Source organism: Malaclemys terrapin, chromosome 12 (assembly GCF_027887155.1).
Source record: "Malaclemys terrapin pileata isolate rMalTer1 chromosome 12, rMalTer1.hap1, whole genome shotgun sequence".
NCBI classification, from domain to species: domain Eukaryota; kingdom Metazoa; phylum Chordata; order Testudines; family Emydidae; genus Malaclemys; species Malaclemys terrapin.
The window spans coordinates 48013205-48030192 of NC_071516.1; the positions used below are offsets into that span (position 1 = coordinate 48013205).

The window sequence follows — 16988 nt, forward strand, 5'->3', positions numbered from 1 at the left end:
TTCCCTTAAAGATAGAATATGCAAAGTTAAACAGTCTGTGAGGTGTGAATTATTTAATTCCCATCTCATTGTCTACTTTTTTTATTTGTTCTCCCGCCCCCTTCCCCAATACCTTTTTAAAAACTAGATATCTGGCCTGCTAATTGATGAAGCATTTGTAAACACTTAACAAATGAACAATCCTGTCAGGTGAATAAAACATCTGGAAATTCGTACTCCTTTTTTTGTCAGGGAGCAGAGAGTGAAACCAGTGGCTCCCATTAACTTTACGCACAACATTGCTTAATGTGAAAACAAGGTTAGGAGAAAGGGAGGGCCCTGCACGTGACCTCGCAGGGACCTGCAGTGGAATTACACCTGATTTATCCTGGTGTACCTCTGAGATGGATTATCCATTCTCCTCAGCATAACTGGCATCTCTTCTCCAAGGGCTGGTCTACACACTGTATTTTTAACAATAACCAGATAGTTCAAGTCCATCAAATCAGCATTTTCCAGCAGAAAATTCTCAGTCATCTTTCCTGTGGTGCTTGAACACGACTCCATCTTACTGCCAATTCCAGCTGATGGGGATCAGTTCCATGTGTCTCCTCTGCCAGTAACCCAGTAACCCCTCCCCTCCTGCCCCAGCACCCAGTCCACAGCCACCGCGCTCTCCGGGCCCCATGCTATCAGGGGGGAGGGGGGACTCTGTCCTTCTCCCGCTATGCCTCCCCACAGCTCGTTCGGTCGCTGTCCCCGGCAGCTGGGCCCAGGTGGGGAGCGGGACAGAGCAGCTTCTCACGTGGCTGGAGCTGGTCGCTCTGGTTCACTGCCTCTTTGTGGTAGGGGAGGTGGTGAGGGGCCCTGCTGCCGGGGACAGGGACCGAGCAAGTGGAAATGTGCCGAGTGGGAGAGGGGACTCGGGCTCGCTCGGCCCTTGTCCCCGACACAGGAAGAAAACAAATCTGAAGTGGTTGAGCTGATTGGAAAATAACATTTTCTTACATGGCTACATAAGACACAGCCAAGCAGCACTTGAAAGAGGATAGAAAGCAGCAGCCTGTGTTATGCAAGGAGATCAGACGAGATGATCCAAGTGGCACCTTCTAGCCTTAGACTGTGCAAATCAAACTTAGCCTTTGTCACACCCCTGTATGTCCTGGGGTGAAGTCTGTCAAACTCGCTAGGCCTCCGGTTCCCAGCTGCAAAACATGGATGATCACATTTTCTCAAAATATTTGTCTGTCTCGTTGAGTGAGGGATTATCTTTTACGATATATTTGGACAGCGCTCAGCACAACGGAGGCTGCAATCTCATTTGGGGGTTTCTGGAACAAAATGTAGTTAGGGCTAGTTGAAAATTTTACTAGACACATTTATTTATTAGAAAAATGTATTTACACCATACACAGTAGAAGAAGAGGCTGCCTAGAAACGCTGAGATCATTCAAGGATTTTGTTCCCTGTTATATAAAATGTGATAGGAGTTTGGCGTTACATTTCTATGTAGATTATTCCACGTACATAGTAGATATAAGGAAATACATGAGGGTCCAAATCCTGGAATTGTGGAGTGAAACTACAGTAAAAAGGGCTGGTTAAAAATAATTTAATTTCAATTAATTTTCAAAGTGTTTTGGGCAAAAAACAAAATATTTTCACCATTTTTTCAGGAATTTTACAATATTTGAATTTCTGTCAAAAAAACAACATTTTTTGTGAAAAAAAAAGAAAAGAAAATAGCTATAATGGTACAGTATAAACAATTAAGTCTGATATTTTCAAATCCATTGAATGATTGATTAATTTCTAATGGGAACCAGTGAGTAAATTTATTTTGCAAATTCTAAAATCTCATTCTGTAAGTTTTATTACATTATTATTATTTAATAAAATACACTCTGTCCCTAAAAACTGCCTTTCCTAAAAATGTTTTTCTTCACGAAAAATGTTGATATTGTTAAAATGTTTATTAGACATGGTGAAAAACGACATAAGAACATAAGAACAGCCAGACTGGGTCAGATCAAAGGTCCATCCAGCCCAGTCTCCTGTCTTCTGACGGTGGCCAGTGCCAGGTGCCCCAGAGGAAATGAACAGAACAGGTAATCATCAAGAGATCCATCCCCTGTCGCCCATTCCCACCTTCTGGCAAACAGAGGCTAGGGACACCATCCCTGCCCAGCCTAGCTAATAGCCATTGATGGACCTATCCTCCATGAACTGATTTTTGCAAAAAGTATAAAATGCTAATGTTGTTTCCATTTCTGCCTTTGAAATGAATCCATTTTTCATGTGTGCAAATAATTTTAAGTTTAAAAAAAATACTAAAAATTTTGTCAATTTTATTTTAGTGAACAAAAATGTAAATAACCAGTTTGATAAGGTTTTCAGTAGAAAAAATCTGCAAAAAGCATGAAATTTTCCATGAAAGGTTTCAACAGATGGCAATTTCTTGATGGAAAAAAAAAAGATTGGATTCTTTTTCCATCAAAAAGTGTTATTTGTGATGGTCTTGTTATCTTTATTTGGTGGAGTTTTTATCCTAACAAGCATGTGTGATCAGGAATTGGCTTCAGTTTTTTTGTGAAAAACAACATATTCATCACATCCCTCTCTATCTACTTATCCCCATGCTCTGACCCAGAATACTCCTACTCCACTCTCCTACGAGAACCAGGGATAGATACCAGAAATCCCAACTCCCAAGCAGCTATTCTGTCTATGTTGGCTATGGTTACATTGGATATGTTCTGTGTCTTTCTGAAGTGGATATATTTGGTGTCTCCCTCACACCCTCTGGGAAAATTTCACCTTATGCTGCTGGAAAGCATCCTGCAAAACCTCCTTCACCTTGTCATTCCTGAGGCTAAAAATGAAGGGGTTCAGCAAAGGTGTCACGATGCAACTCAAGGTCGCAGCCATTTTATTGAGAAGCAAAGACTTTCCCCACGATGGCCTGACATAGAGGAATATGGAGCTGCCGTACACCATCACCACCACAGTCAAGTGGGAAGAGCAGGTGGAGAAGGCTCTCCGCCTCTCTGAGGAGGATGGTATCCTCAGGATGGTGGAGATGATGTAGGTGTAAGAGACCGTGGTGAATGCCAAGGAGCTTAGCAGCACGAAGGAGGACAGCACAAAGTCCACCTGTTCGAGGAGTCGGGTGTCAGAGCAGGAAAGCTGCAGGAGGGGCCAGCTATCACAGAAGAAGTGGTCGATGGTGTTGGGCCCACAGAAGGTCAACCTGGTTAGCGTAACGGTCGGGAAGAGGACACACAGGAAGCCGCCTATCCATGAACCCAGGACAAGCTGGGTACAGACTTTACTGCTCATGATGGCTTCATACCGCAGCGGGTTGCAGATGGCTTGGTAACGGTCGAAGGACATGACAGCCAGAAGGAAGAAATCGGTGGTTCCCAAAAGGAAGTAGATATAGGACTGGGTCATTCAACTAGCAAAGGAGATGTTGACTCTCCCAGCGAGGACGCCGGACAGCAATTTTGGGATGATGACTGTGGTTAACACTAGCTCCAGAAAGGACAAGTTCCCCAGAAAGAAATACATGTGGGTGCGAAGTCTCTGGTCACTCAGTATCAACAGAAGAATGACCAAGTTTCCGGTTACTGTAAGCACATAGGTCAACAAGAGGACAATGAAGAGCAGGACCTGCAACCCCCATAGATTGGGGAACCCCAGGAGAATAAATTCTGTCACCCGAGTTTGGTTTCCCATCCCCGCGGCTATTCCAAATGTTGATTCTGCACAAGGAAAAAGAAAAACAATTGAAAGTGGGTCATGACTCTGTGTAGTCAAAGCTGAATAGATGGAAGTGCAGGTATTTTCAACAGTAATTAATGCCTCATTTTTATGTGCCCAAACTGAGATACCTTAAATGAGCTTGATTTTCCGGAAGTACTCTACGCCTGCCCTTTGAAAATGAGGTAGCAACTGGTGACTCCCCAAAAGGATTCATCCAGCATTTCTATCCGCTTTTGAAAATCTTGGTCTAACCTGGCAATCAGCTTTCAAGAGGTAGTTTGGAGTCACTATTGCCAACAATTGTTTGGGAAGTGATTTCTTCCCATATTTTTTTATGATGTGAATGAGAATGAAAACATTTTTTTGTCAAAATAGTTCTTCATTCGTTTTTTTTTTTTTTTTTTTTTGGCAAATCTGAGAAAATGAAAACCAAACCCTTTTCCCTTTAGAGTTTTTCAGCAAAAAAACAGTAAAAAAGAATTGAAATAGGATATTTCTTGTGAAAAAACAATAATGAAAAGACATTTTTCATCCAACAAAAAAAAGTTTGACTGAGTAATGTTGACCAGCCTAAAGCGTTGTATAGGTAGGTTAGTGAGTCTCTTTCTAACGCTGTGTCTGTCAAAAACAAAGCAAGCAAAAATCTCAAGGAGATAAAGCCAAGATTTTTTCAGGTTGCTTGATCCACATCTCTAAATATTATTAGCGATTTTGGGTGCCTCACTTTTTGTATCTAATATAACTGTGGATAGTTTCATTAGCCATATGAACATCTGGCCACTTTCAGAATCCAGCTGACACTTTTCCTGGGACCTGCCCTCATATGTAAACACTGAAATATATCTTCAGGATGAGATAGGCAGGAGAGGTCAAAGGACAGGCAACCAGGAATGGAGTCAATAAACCTCCGTTCTCTTCCTAGCTCTGTCCTGCTGTGTGACCTTGGACCAATTACAGCTCTGCTGTTTCCTTTCACACCTTGTTACTGAGCCAGGAAGCATTTCACCGTCTATTATATGTTTTTGTACAGCACCCAGCACCCAGCACAATGGGGCCCCAATCTCAGTTGGAAAAAGTCTCTGTGCTACTGAAATACGAACAAGAAATGATTAGACTTATACTTACATCCCCGATTTACGGTGGGTTGCAGTTTCTAAATAAAACATTGCAGGAGCAGATCCTGTTTTCTTGTGACAGTTCTGAAGAGATGTGTGTTCGTTCTGATCCAACTTACAAATGAATATTCCTTGGAATTATGTCTAAATCCATGCTGCTGTCTAAGTAGAGAACTCTGCATTTTTATTCTAAGGTGAAGATGTTATCTCTTAGAACTCCACAAGGAGTATGCAACATGCATCTTTAACTGTAGTAAAAAACTTCATCAGAATAAAACACCAAAATAATGATCTCAGAATTAAGAGCTATATGGTTCTGATTTCTGAATTAAGATGTTGTATCTTAATTGTAGAAATCTGTTCTATTTTAAAAGTAGAAAATCAAAAAATATGTAATAACCTCCCCCAAAAAACAAAGGAAAAAAACCAAAACGGAACACCCTGTATCTAGATTTGAAAATAATTAGTTGAGAGCAAAACCCTGATAAGAAATCTTCTCTGCCTCATCTGAAAATATTCTGAATTTAATTTCAACTAGGATGGTTCCAACATCACATGAAGAGATGTGCTCATTTTACCTGATGCAGGGTTATTCTATAACCTCTACGTCTCCTAGCGGGATGATCCTGATTTACCTCCTACTTGCTCAAGGGAGATGAGTTTCATAACATGTCACAGCTCTGACTTCTGTCCAACTTCTGAATATCCACTCCACCAAATTTCTGTTTCTCTGTCAATGGGTGCAGCTGCCCTTGCTGAAATGAAGTTTTCTCTCTTTATTGGGAGAAGTTGCCCCACCCTTCTGGTAAAATAAAACCTTACATGGGAAAGAGAAGCCAACCTACACAACCCCCTGCACAAAACAATCTTAGCCATATGTGCCTCTTTATACATGGACTGGGAAAGCGGACACCCCATCCATAATGGAGGTTCAAATGGGGTTCAGCAGAGGTATGTGTGTCAGGAACCCAGGACTGGAACAGCTGTGGGTTGGGGCTGAGGTACATCAGAAGAGATGAGTCCAAGGTTGGGACACCAGATGTGCTATGCGTAATGACTCAGGGGCATCAGAAAGCTCTATTTGTAGAAGATCCCAGAACTGGAAAAGCTGGTCAGGGGAGAAGCTGCAGGACGGAATTGACAGGCATTGGCAGAACTGTGTGTAGAGAAATGAGGAATGGAAAAGTGGGGGGTTGCAAGGTAGGACTGAGGGAGAGGGGGACAGAGCTGTGGAGGAAAGCCCAAGGGAGGGGGGGATTGCAGGTTAGGATTTGGGGAATCAGAGGAACTCTGTGGAGCTGGGAGGGAATCCCAGGGCTAGAGCTGGACACAATTTTCTGATTTTTTTTTTTTTTTTTACTGAAAAATACAGATCGGGGCACTGAAGCATTTTGAAAATTTGTGTAAATTTTACATAATTGTTCACTTAGAATTTCTTCAGAACTTCTCACCCTTGGAAATGATCGACACCTCCATCATCACCCCAAAAGCCTCGGTCAGCCTGGCAGTAGAACTAGTTCTGTAAGTGGATGTTTTGCTCAAGTCTCTCTCTATTTTGCCGTGGATATAACTGGATCCCCCTCTTTACAGTGATGTCTTTTGAGAGGTGCATTGCCATCCACCACCCACTGCGCTACTCCGCCACCATGAACACTCAGGGATGCACCTTATTGTCCTGGGTTCTTGGGTTGATGGGTTTTTTGTTTATCATTGGCCCATCACCTGCATTATTCCAGTTACCACTTTTGCAGCCAAAACACCATTAACCATTTCTTCTGTGATAGCGCACCACTTATCAAACTTTCCTGTGCCACCACAGCATTGGTAGAATTCACGTTTTTCATTCTAGCATTGATTATTTTACTGGGCACCTTAACCATCATCATCATGTCGTATGCAAACATAATCTCCACCGTGCTGCATGTCCCATCTAGCACAGTGCGGTGGAAGGCCTTCTCCGCCTGCACCTCTCACCGCATCATGGTCTTCATCTCCTACGGTAGCTGCATCTTCATGTATGTCAAGCCCACACATAGCAGCCAGCCAGATCTCAGAGAGGCAGTGGCTGGTCCCAACACTGTGGTGTCCCCTCTGCTCAAGCTCTTCATTTCCAGCATGAGGAACAAGCAGGTTCAGGAAGCTCTGTGGCAGGCTATTGGGCAGATCCAATGGCCCAAATATTTAACGTGAGTTAGGGGGAATAAGCAATGGAGGAAAAGGCATGAGTGTGACAATGTTTACATGTCCCGAATCGGTATCTGTTGTTTTCCAAGTCAAATAAAAACAAATATTCTATTGTCCCTTCATTAGTACCCTGCATCATTCCCAGAACCCTAGAGGACGTGATATTGATACTCCAACCCCTATCTTATACCCAGTTATAGCACTCATGCATGATACGGGAGTCCTCACTTCAAATCCCATGTTTCAAACCCGCTTTCCGGTGAGCGTGCAAACCAGCAGGTTATAGGGCATTCTGGATTTGATTTTTCTCAATCTCTCCTGTTGATACTGTTCCACTTTGCATACACACTTAAATGCTCATTAGATTAGGGACAGGAAACTGGGTGTCTTCCCCTCCTCCCTCATAAGAGTGCCCACCTCACCAGTTATTGAGTCATTATCTATCTGGTCCAATGAACATTTAAGTATTTATAAAATGTGGAAAAACTTTAACAGGCAAGGCAGAGAAACTCTATCCCTAGAATCCCTGAGAGCCTGGGGGTTAGGGCTCTCAGCTGGCTGAGGGGAGACCAATTAATCCTAAAACACAAAAAAGTAAAAATTTAATATTGTCAAACCAGTTTATAAACCATTTTATAAATCAAACCTTAATACACTGTGGAAAAGCCTGCATTAATTGCATGAAGTCAATACTTATAAAATATGCCAAGTCTGACATGTTAGACTTCTCAATTATCAATAAAAATTGAACATCCATTTAAGATGTCTATTAATCCTTTATGTGCTATTTAAAAATGAAACTGTAATATGAAGTGTGATCTCAATATATTACTGAGTTAATGTGCATGTTGTTGGAAGATTCAGTGCCAATATTTGAGCTGGCCTAAATCAGCATACTTCCTTTCAACTCAACTTCCGCGGTCAATTTGCTATGGGAAGAGGTAAATTCATCATCACTTGAAATCTTTAAATAAAGATTATTGATGTTCTATTTCAACCACAAGTGACTGGACTCGATAGTGTCTCTTATTGTAGGAAGAAAGAACAATTCCATCATTTGCAGGAATCAACGGATGGAATTTTATGGTCCATGGTCCAAAGGAAGTCAGATGAAGAGCTTATAACGTATGGCCAATGTACATGGCAGAGGGGCATTGCTGGCACATGATGATATTATCTCACCTGCCTTATCACTTAATTACGGTAATTCTTACATCCATACTGGCTTGCTATTCCCAACTTCCTAAGCTTCGTTTGACTCTGACAACCCTAATTTCCCAGATGCTCGAACCCCACATTTTCAAGTGGGGCTTGTGACTTGGGATCTTCGATGCCTGAGCCTGAGATTGGCCCTGATTCCACCCTCTGAAAATCTGGACTCTTTACGGTGTTTCTAGTCCAGCACCAAAAACATCCAGATACCCAAAGTTACTAGTCACCACTGAAAATGAAGACCTGTCTTCCCCTCCCCCTTCTCCATAGCATGTAAACAGCTTGTGGAACTCACTGCCACAATATATCATTCCCACCAGAACTTAGAAGGAGTAGTCCATATTTGGACAATTATGGCTAAGATTTTCAAAGGAAAATAAAGGAATCTGGCTGTGACGTTGCACCCCATAATGCTTTATGGGAATATGCTTATGAATGTACATATGACATAACTGGAATGTGTTTTATGCTACATTTGCCATTTAACATATCTCTGTAAACGTTATGATCGACTGAATCTATTCATCCTATTTGCATTCATGTGTCATTTTTGTACTCAAAGTTATAATATAATATAATATAATATAATATATGGAGATATACCTATCTCATAGAACTGGAAGGGACCCCAAAAGGTCATTGAGTCCAGCCACCTGCCTTCACTAGCAGGACCAAGTACTGATTTTGCCCCAGATCCCTAAGTGGGCCCCTCAAGGATTGAACTCACAACCTTGGGTTTAGCAGGCCTATGCTCAAAACACTGAGCTATCAATATTCAATAGTTATGAATATTGGATGTGTAGCTTGATTTTAAGTAGCCTTAGTAAAGCATTTGGTCAGCTTCTTGAGAAAGGAATGTGCAAATTAAGTGCCCAATCAAGAAACACTTAACGAACACTTAACGAACACTAGATCTTGGAAGACTCCAATCCACATAAGAAGTCTTCCTGGAGACATTCAAGATACCATGTAGCAATGGTTGCTGCCTGTAAAAACTGAGTCATGCATGGACATGGACATGTGACTTGCCCATGTGACTCCAAAACTCCATCTTGGAGCTGGACTCCACCCACAAGAGAAAGTCTATTTAAGCCCCTGGGAGACCCCTCCATTTTGTCTTCAGCTGGCTCAAGAGAGAGCCTCTCCACCCCCAAAGGATACCTGAAAGAAACTGGAGCAAAGGACAGTAACCACAGGAGGTGTGACTGATTGCTGGACCTAGCCTAGAAGGAGGCTAGTCTGTAAAAGAAGCTTATTGGAACATCTCTGAGGGAGAGATTTTATCTGTATTCAGCTCCTTACTGTATTTGGTTTAGACTTGCGTGTTTTATTACATTTTGCTTGGTAATTCACTTTGTTCTGTATGTTATCAACTGGCAGGGCCACCTTTAGGCCGATTCCCCCAATTCCCCGGAATCGGGCCCCGCACCTTAGGCGCCTTTTAAATTTTAAAATTTTTTTTACTCACCCGGCGGCAGGGGGTCCGCTCCGGGTCTTTGGCGGCACATTGGCGGGGGGTCTGCTCTGGGTCTTCGGCGGCATTTCGGCGGTGAGAAGACCCAGAGCCGAGTAAAGGACTCCCCACCGCCGAAGTGCTGCTGAAGACCCGGACTGCCGCCGGGTATTCGAATCGGGCCCCACAGGTCCTAAAGCCAGCCCTGCACCTGGAACCACTTAAATCCTACTTTTTGTATTTAATAAAATCACTTTTTACATATTAGTTAACCCAGAGTATGTATTAAACCTGGGAGGAGGGGGACAAACAGCTATGCATATCTCTCTATCAGTGTTATAGAGGGCGAACAATTTATGAGTTTACCCTGTATCAGCTTTATACAGGGTAAAACAGATTTATTTGGGGTTTGGACCACACTGGGAGTTGGGCATCTGAGTGTTAGAGACAGGAATACTTCTTACGCTGCTTTCAGTTAAGCCTGCAGTTTGTGGGACATGGTTCAGACCTGGGTCTCTGTGGCTGGCAAGCGTGTCTGGCACATCCAGACAGGGTGCTGGGGTCCCAAGTTGGCAGGGAAAGCAGGGGCAGGAGGAGTCTTGGCACATCAGTTGGCAGCCCAAAAGGGGTTTCTGTGATCCAACCCATCACAGTGGCATCTAAATCCCATTAAAATTCATTGGGAGTTGGGGCTTGTCTTGTTTAGTTGCCTTTGAAATGTAAATACTAGAACTTCCCTACCTCACAGAGATGTTAGGAGGACAAATAGATTACAAATTGTGAGATGCTCACATGTTATGGCAATTGGGGGGGGGGCATAAGTACCTGAGGTAGATAAATAATTGTGTTGACCCCTTTGCATAGTGTAGTTTTTCAACTGTAATCTTTTCATAATGCAATGCACAATGTTTTCATTAGCCCTGAGGGCTGAGATTTTCAAGATCCCTGAGGTTCAGCGATATTAAACGTTCTGCCCAAGTCTGCAGTAGAGCAGGGAACTGCATAGAGGTCTCCCAAGTCCAACTCTAGTGCCCTAACCACTGGACCATTCTTCCACTGCACCAGCCATTCTCAAGAACTTACACTGTTTTGATGGCTTAAAAGAGGCACAGTCCTGTCTATGTTGGTGAATCTCCTACAGCAAAACCCTAGATAGTCCACTCCTATGTTTATCTTAAGAATGGGATTTGCAAAGGAGCCTAAGACCCAGATTCTTCAAGGGATTTAGATGTCTAACTTCCATGGGCTTTAGAAACAGGGTCATTTGGCACCTCTCTCTCTCTCTCTCTCTCTCTCTCTCTCTCATAAGTTCCTTACATTTAACTTTAACGAGTGTGCTTGCCTTCCTTGGATTAGTAACTGAACTGTTGTCATCAGACAACCCATAATAAGAAAAATTAATGAGGCTCCAAGGGGAGTGTGGTCAATTAGCCCTTGTGTTTAAATGGAATGGCTATTTCCATGCATGTGGAATTGTGGCTTCTTAGAGTGAAGTGAAATTAGAGATAATACATTGATGGAAAACAATCCTAGCACAGACAGGCCTTATTAGGAGAATAAAGAGCAGTGACTCTAGCTCCACCCAAATTAAAAGACTCTTTTCAAGGCAAAGGCATGCCGAAACACAGCGCATGCAGGACAGTCAGCAAGAGATGCCAGATTTAGTCGGTGGAGACCTTATTACACCTTGGGAGCAATACCCGGGCAAAAATCAGAAGCAGAATCTGATAGTTTCTTTTCAGTTCGGGGGAGGCAGCTCTTTGGAAGGCTTCTTGGTGGTGTGTCGGGCCTGCTCTTCTGAGTTCTTCTGACTTTCTGGCTTCAGGAGGGGCTTTATTAAAAGGGGAGTTGATGGCATCACCACAAGGATTAGAGTCAGCAGCCCTGCTGTAAGTATTTTCATTCTCGGTTTTTCATGTGTGCTTGAGGGACACTGACCACTTGAATATTTCGTTTCTCTTTGCCAATGCGGTGTTGGCTATTGTTACAAACAACACCTAAGATGACTAAGGTCAAACACTTACATAGAGGTGTAATTCCACTCACATAAATGATCCTACTAAGTCAATGAGGCTGGTCTTGTGAGGAATGATATTCTTCTGCCTGAGAGCTTGTTTCATCCCGGCAGACCTCTGTGCCCACAGAAATCAGCTAGAAGAATCCGGGCCAAAATGTTTTCAGGATCAAGCCATAAAACTGAACGAATATGGGGGCTGGAGAGAGAAGGAAAACATTTTTTCCTTTTTTCCATGTAGTTCATTTCTACATTTGACAGCACTTTGTGAAGTCAGTTTCACTGTGCCCATCTACAGTTAGTTAATAACATGCCAGAAACTGGTTAAACACCTTTAGATTCATCATAGGGGGAGAAGGAAAAACTATTTTAATTAATAAAAGACATAAACAATGAAAAATAATCTGGATTTTGGGCCACAAATTCAACCATCATAAAAAAGGCAGCACAGAGCCATTGATTTGCATGTAGCAGTGCCAAATTACACTAGCTGAGGATTCAAGAAAGCTGAGTTTTTGAAGGCGATCAATTCAAAAAAATCAAGTTACAATATAATTTTAATTGCTTCCATAATTGTATTCCTTTGGAAAACATGAAATGTATGACTGATATTTCCAGGGAAAGGCTCATGCATGGACAAAGTAGGCATTCTGCAAAAAGGGGCTAGAAATGGTTTTGGTTTTAATAGTATTTTTGAATTATTTGGTGTATGGCCACTTGGCTGTTTTAGAGATTATTGTGTTGATTTTAAGTGAGTTGTAATAGGAGTTGTGTTGGGTTTATGTATATTCAAGAACTTCAGAGAAAAGTTGTATTGTTAGTTTTGTGTTTGGGAATTGAAAATTAGAATGTATTATGGATGATTAATATAGTTTGATCAGATATCAAAACTCATACTAATGCTGATAGTAATTGGAGCAATTCTCTGGCTTGTGTTATTGCAGGAAGTTAGGCTTAATGGTGCCTTCTGGTCGTAAAAATTGATGAGCATATAATGTTACTACTTCAACATTGTTACAGTAACATCAAGGTCAATTATCAATTTGATATGAATGCAAATACGAGATGCTTTGCATTGATGTTTACATAGCTCTGACCATCATTGGAGGCTTTTAAGAGCAGGTTAGACAAGCACCTCTCAGGGATGGTCTAGATCAGGGGCAGGCAAACTGTTTGGCCTGAGGGCCGCATCGGGTGTCAGAAATTGTATGGAGGGCTGGTTAGAGGAGGTTGTGCCTCCCCAAACAGCCAGGTGTGGCCCGGCCCCCGCCCCCTATTCGACCCTCACTGCCCCTGCTTCTTGCCCCCTGACGGCCTCCCCCCGGGACTCCTGCCCGCCCCCGTTCCCTGTCCCCTGACAGCCCCCAGACCTCCTGCCTCCCCATCCAACCCCCGTCTCCTTCCTGACTCCCCCCCCCAGGACCCCTGCCCCATCCAACCACCCGTCTCCCTGTCCCCTGACTGCCCCCGGAACCCCTGCCCCTAACTGCCGCCCTTACACCCCTACCCCCATTCAACCCCCCTGTTTCCTGCCCTCTGACTGCCCCAACCCCTATCCACACCCCTACCCCCTGGCCCGCCCCCGAACTCCCCTACCCTCTATCCAAACCCCCTGCCCCCTGCCTCCTTACAGCGCTGCCTGGAGCATCGGTGGCTGGCGGCGCTACAGCCGAGCCGCCCAGAGCAGCAGGACAGGCAGCGGCGCCGCCCGGCTGGAGCCAGCCACGCCACCACGCAGCACAGAGACCGGGTCAGGCCCCGGCTCTGCAGCTGCGCTGCCCAGAGCATTGCGCCGGCGGTGCAGTGAGCTGAGGCTGCAGGGGAGGGTCTGGGGTCTAGCCTCCCGGGGCAGGAGCTCGGGGGCCAGGCAGGAGGGTTCCACAAGCCGGATGTGGCCCGCGGGCCATAGTTTGCTCACCTCTGCTCTAGATAATACTTAGTCCTGCCTTGAGTACAGGGGACTGGACTAGACGACCTCGCGAGGTCCCTTCCAGTCCTATGAGTCTATGATCTGCTTCAGTGAGAATGAAAGAGTCATGATGAGATCTTATCTTCTGATGTTTTAAATACTTGTTGCTAATTGAACTTGATTTCTCTTGATTTGGTGATAAAAATATTGTCCAGTAGAACATTAGAGACAGATTAGAGAAATAGAAACAGGATGCATCGTATTTCACTCCTAATAGTCTGCAGAACTACAAGGTACTAACAAGTTGTAAGTGAACAACAGAAGTTGAGCAAAAAGGTCTAATACTGAAATTATATTAGCATTAATGTTAAATATGAATGTGATATGAATACAAATGAATTGCTTTCTATTATTTTCCATAGCTCTGAGCATCGGCTTTGGAAAGAATGATCTAGTCATAAAGATGTCTTATCTTCTTATGTTTTATTAAAAACTCACTGCTAATTGAACTTGAGTTCTATTGATTTGGTGAGAAATGTACTTCTGTAGATTGTTAGAGACAGACACACATGACAGGTCTGATTTTTGGCTGATTTAATAGATTATAAGTGCAGAAGGGACCATTGTGATAATGAAGTTCGACCTCCTGTAAAACAAAGGCATAGGACTTTTGAAAATAATTCCTGAAAATAACTGAACTAGAGCAGATCTTTTAGAAAAACATCCAGTCTTGATGTAAAAATCGCAAGTGATGGAACATCAACCACAACCTTGGTACACTGTTCCACCAGTTACTTTACCAAAATTTCGCACCCTATTTCTAATCTGAATTTGGGCAGCGTAACTTCCACCCATTACCTTTGTCATCAAGGCGGAAGAACTCATTATCGAATTTCTGTTCCCCAGGCAGGTACTTATACACTGTGATCAAGTCACCCCTTCACTTTCTCTTTGTTAAAACCAACAATTGAACTCTCAGAGTCTATCCCTCTACAGCACATCTTTCAGTCCTTTATTCATGACCATGGCTCTTCTCTGAACTGTCTCCAAAATTATGAAAACTCTTCTTGATCTATTTCAGACAGTTGAGAATTGAGCTGGTAATTTCCTACAGGACTTCATTTCTCACCAGAGGTCCCTGACTCTGGAAGCAATAAGATTACTCAGTGTGTAGAGTTAAACACATGCATAAATCATTGCAGGGTCAGGCATCCAGTGGCTGTGTGTAAGTACAGCACCTAGCACAATGGGTATCTCTCTCTTGCTTACCACATTTTTTCCTTTTTTGCAGACATTATATTCCACACCAAGAAGTGGTAAAAATAAGCAACGAGAGCAGAGTGACCGAGTTTATCCTAATGGGATTTCCCCTCAGCCGCCAGATGGAAATCTTCCTCTTCGTCCTCTTCCTCATGTTCTACCTGGTCACCCTCTCAGGCAACCTAGTCATCATCACCATCACCTTGGCCGATTACCGGCTCCGGACCCCCATGTATTTCTTCCTGTGGAACTTCTCCTTCATGGAGATCTGGTTCACTTCAGTCACGGTGCCCAAGCTCCTCTCCAGTTTGCTCTTTGGGAGCAGGTTCATCTCCTTCACCAGCTGCATGGTACAAAGCTTCTTCTACTTCTTTCTGGTGGTGACAGAGTTCCTCCTCCTGGGCGTCATGTCCTATGACCGATATGTTGCCATCTGTAACCCATTGAGATACACAGTCATCATGAACAGTCACGTCTGCTTCGTGCTGGTTTTTGGGGCCTGGACTGGGGCCTTCTTCTATATCCTTGGACCTCTCAGTGCTGTCGCCGAGGTACCCTACTGTGGCCCCAATGTGGTCAACCACTTCTTCTGTGACCTTACACCACTGGTTAAGTTATCCTGCAAGGACACCCATGTCCTGGAGTCAGCCATTTTCATCATGGCGTCAGTGCTTATCCTGAGCTCCTTGGTGGTGACTGCAGTGTCCTACACGTACATCATCACCACGGTGCTCAGGACCCCCATGGCTCAGGGCAGGCAAAAGGCCTTCTCCACCTGCACCTCTCACATCACAGTGGTGAGCATCATCTACAGCACCCACATCTTCATGCATGTCCGTCCCATTGAAAGCAGCTCCTTGGAGCTGAACAAGGTGGTGGCCTTGCTGACCTCCGTGGTGACACCATCCCTCAACCCCTTCATCTACACCCTCAGGAACAAGCAGGTCAAACAAGCCCTGAAGGAGGCTGTAGCCCAGAACAAGGTCTTCCTGTTCTACAAAACGTTTATCCCCTAATGCAGTGGTTCTCAACCAGAGATAATAGTGTGACAGTGACACTTTTGTATTTTTATGTCTGATTTTGTAAGCAAGTAGTTTTTAAGTGAGGTAAAACTTGGGGGTACACAAGACAAATCAGCCTCCTGAAAGGGGTACAGTCACCTGGAAAGGTTGAGAGCAACTGGCCTAATGGGATGTTTTAATCACTGCTGGTCATTTAGTATATCTCTAAACCAGGGTGAGAGGAATTTGAGTGGTTCTCAAGACCGGTAACTATAAGACCAAGCAAACAATCACAGCACTAAGTGAAAAATCACTAACTCATGCTTAATTTTAAGTCCAGGAGTTCAGTTCTCTCTTGATTCAGCAAAGCATTGAAGTATTTGCTTAACTTTGTGAATTCAGGAGTTCCCAGAGCCACAGATTTCAAAGCTGTTAGATCCACTAGTTTGAGCTCCTGTATATTACAGATCAGAGAATTTCGCCAAGTCACTCCTGGACTGAACTGAATAAACTGTGTTTGGCTGAACCATCTTCCAGAAAGGCATCCAGTCCTGATCTGAAGACATCAAGAGATGGAGAATCCATCATCCCCTTTGGTATTTGGTTAATCACCCTCAATGTTCAAAATTTGTACCATATTTCTAATTTGATTTTTCTTGTCGTTGCTTTAACTTTCTGATATTCCTGATATTTTCTCCTGGTGAAGGTATTTCTACATCATAATTAAGACACATCTCAATCTTTGTGTTGATAATCCTAACGGACCAATCTCTTTAAATCTCTCACTCTCAGGTATCTTTTTTTCCCTGGGACATGAATGATTTTTGTGGTTCTTCTCTGTACCCTCACCATTTTTTTCAAAATCTTTTAAAATATGCCGGGCACAGTGTTGGTCTCATCAATGCCATATACATTGGTCATATCACTTGCCTGCTTCTACTTCCACTTCCATTTCTGTTCCTCACAACACTTAAACCCAGGCTTAATTTTAAGATAGTACATAGTCCCATCTCCATTCAGCAAAGCATTTAAGCACGTTCTTAAGAATAAGCATGTGCTTTCCCCAGTTTAAGTTTAATGGGAATACTCATGTGTC

At 43.3% G+C, this 16988-nt stretch overlaps 2 protein-coding genes across 2 annotated transcripts; one reads left to right on the forward strand and one right to left on the reverse strand.

The window, feature by feature from the left end:
- Positions 1 to 2772: 2772 nt before the first annotated feature.
- LOC128846730 (olfactory receptor 6T1-like) lies at positions 2773 to 3717 on the reverse strand. Its single transcript, XM_054045983.1, is given in 1 exon segment — positions 2773 to 3717. A coding segment is annotated over 1 exon segment (945 nt).
- A 3029-nt stretch (positions 3718 to 6746) lies between these two features.
- LOC128846199 (olfactory receptor 6M1-like) lies at positions 6747 to 15907 on the forward strand. The gene is made up of 2 exons (XM_054045230.1): positions 6747 to 7045; positions 14923 to 15907. The coding sequence occupies exons 1-2, from the start codon at positions 6747 to 6749 to the stop codon at positions 15905 to 15907; spliced, it is 1284 nt and encodes a 427-aa protein (XP_053901205.1).
- Positions 15908 to 16988: the final 1081 nt, after the last annotated feature.

Excerpts from the sequence above, each read along its gene's own strand:
- LOC128846199 (XM_054045230.1), top strand. The coding sequence starts at position 6,747 with ATGTCGTATGCAAACATAATCTCCACCGTGCTGCATGTCCCATCTAGC. Across the intron at positions 7,046-14,922 it reads CAATGGCCCAAATATTTAAC|ACATTATATTCCACACCAAG; the intron begins GTGAGTTAGGGG and ends CCTTTTTTGCAG.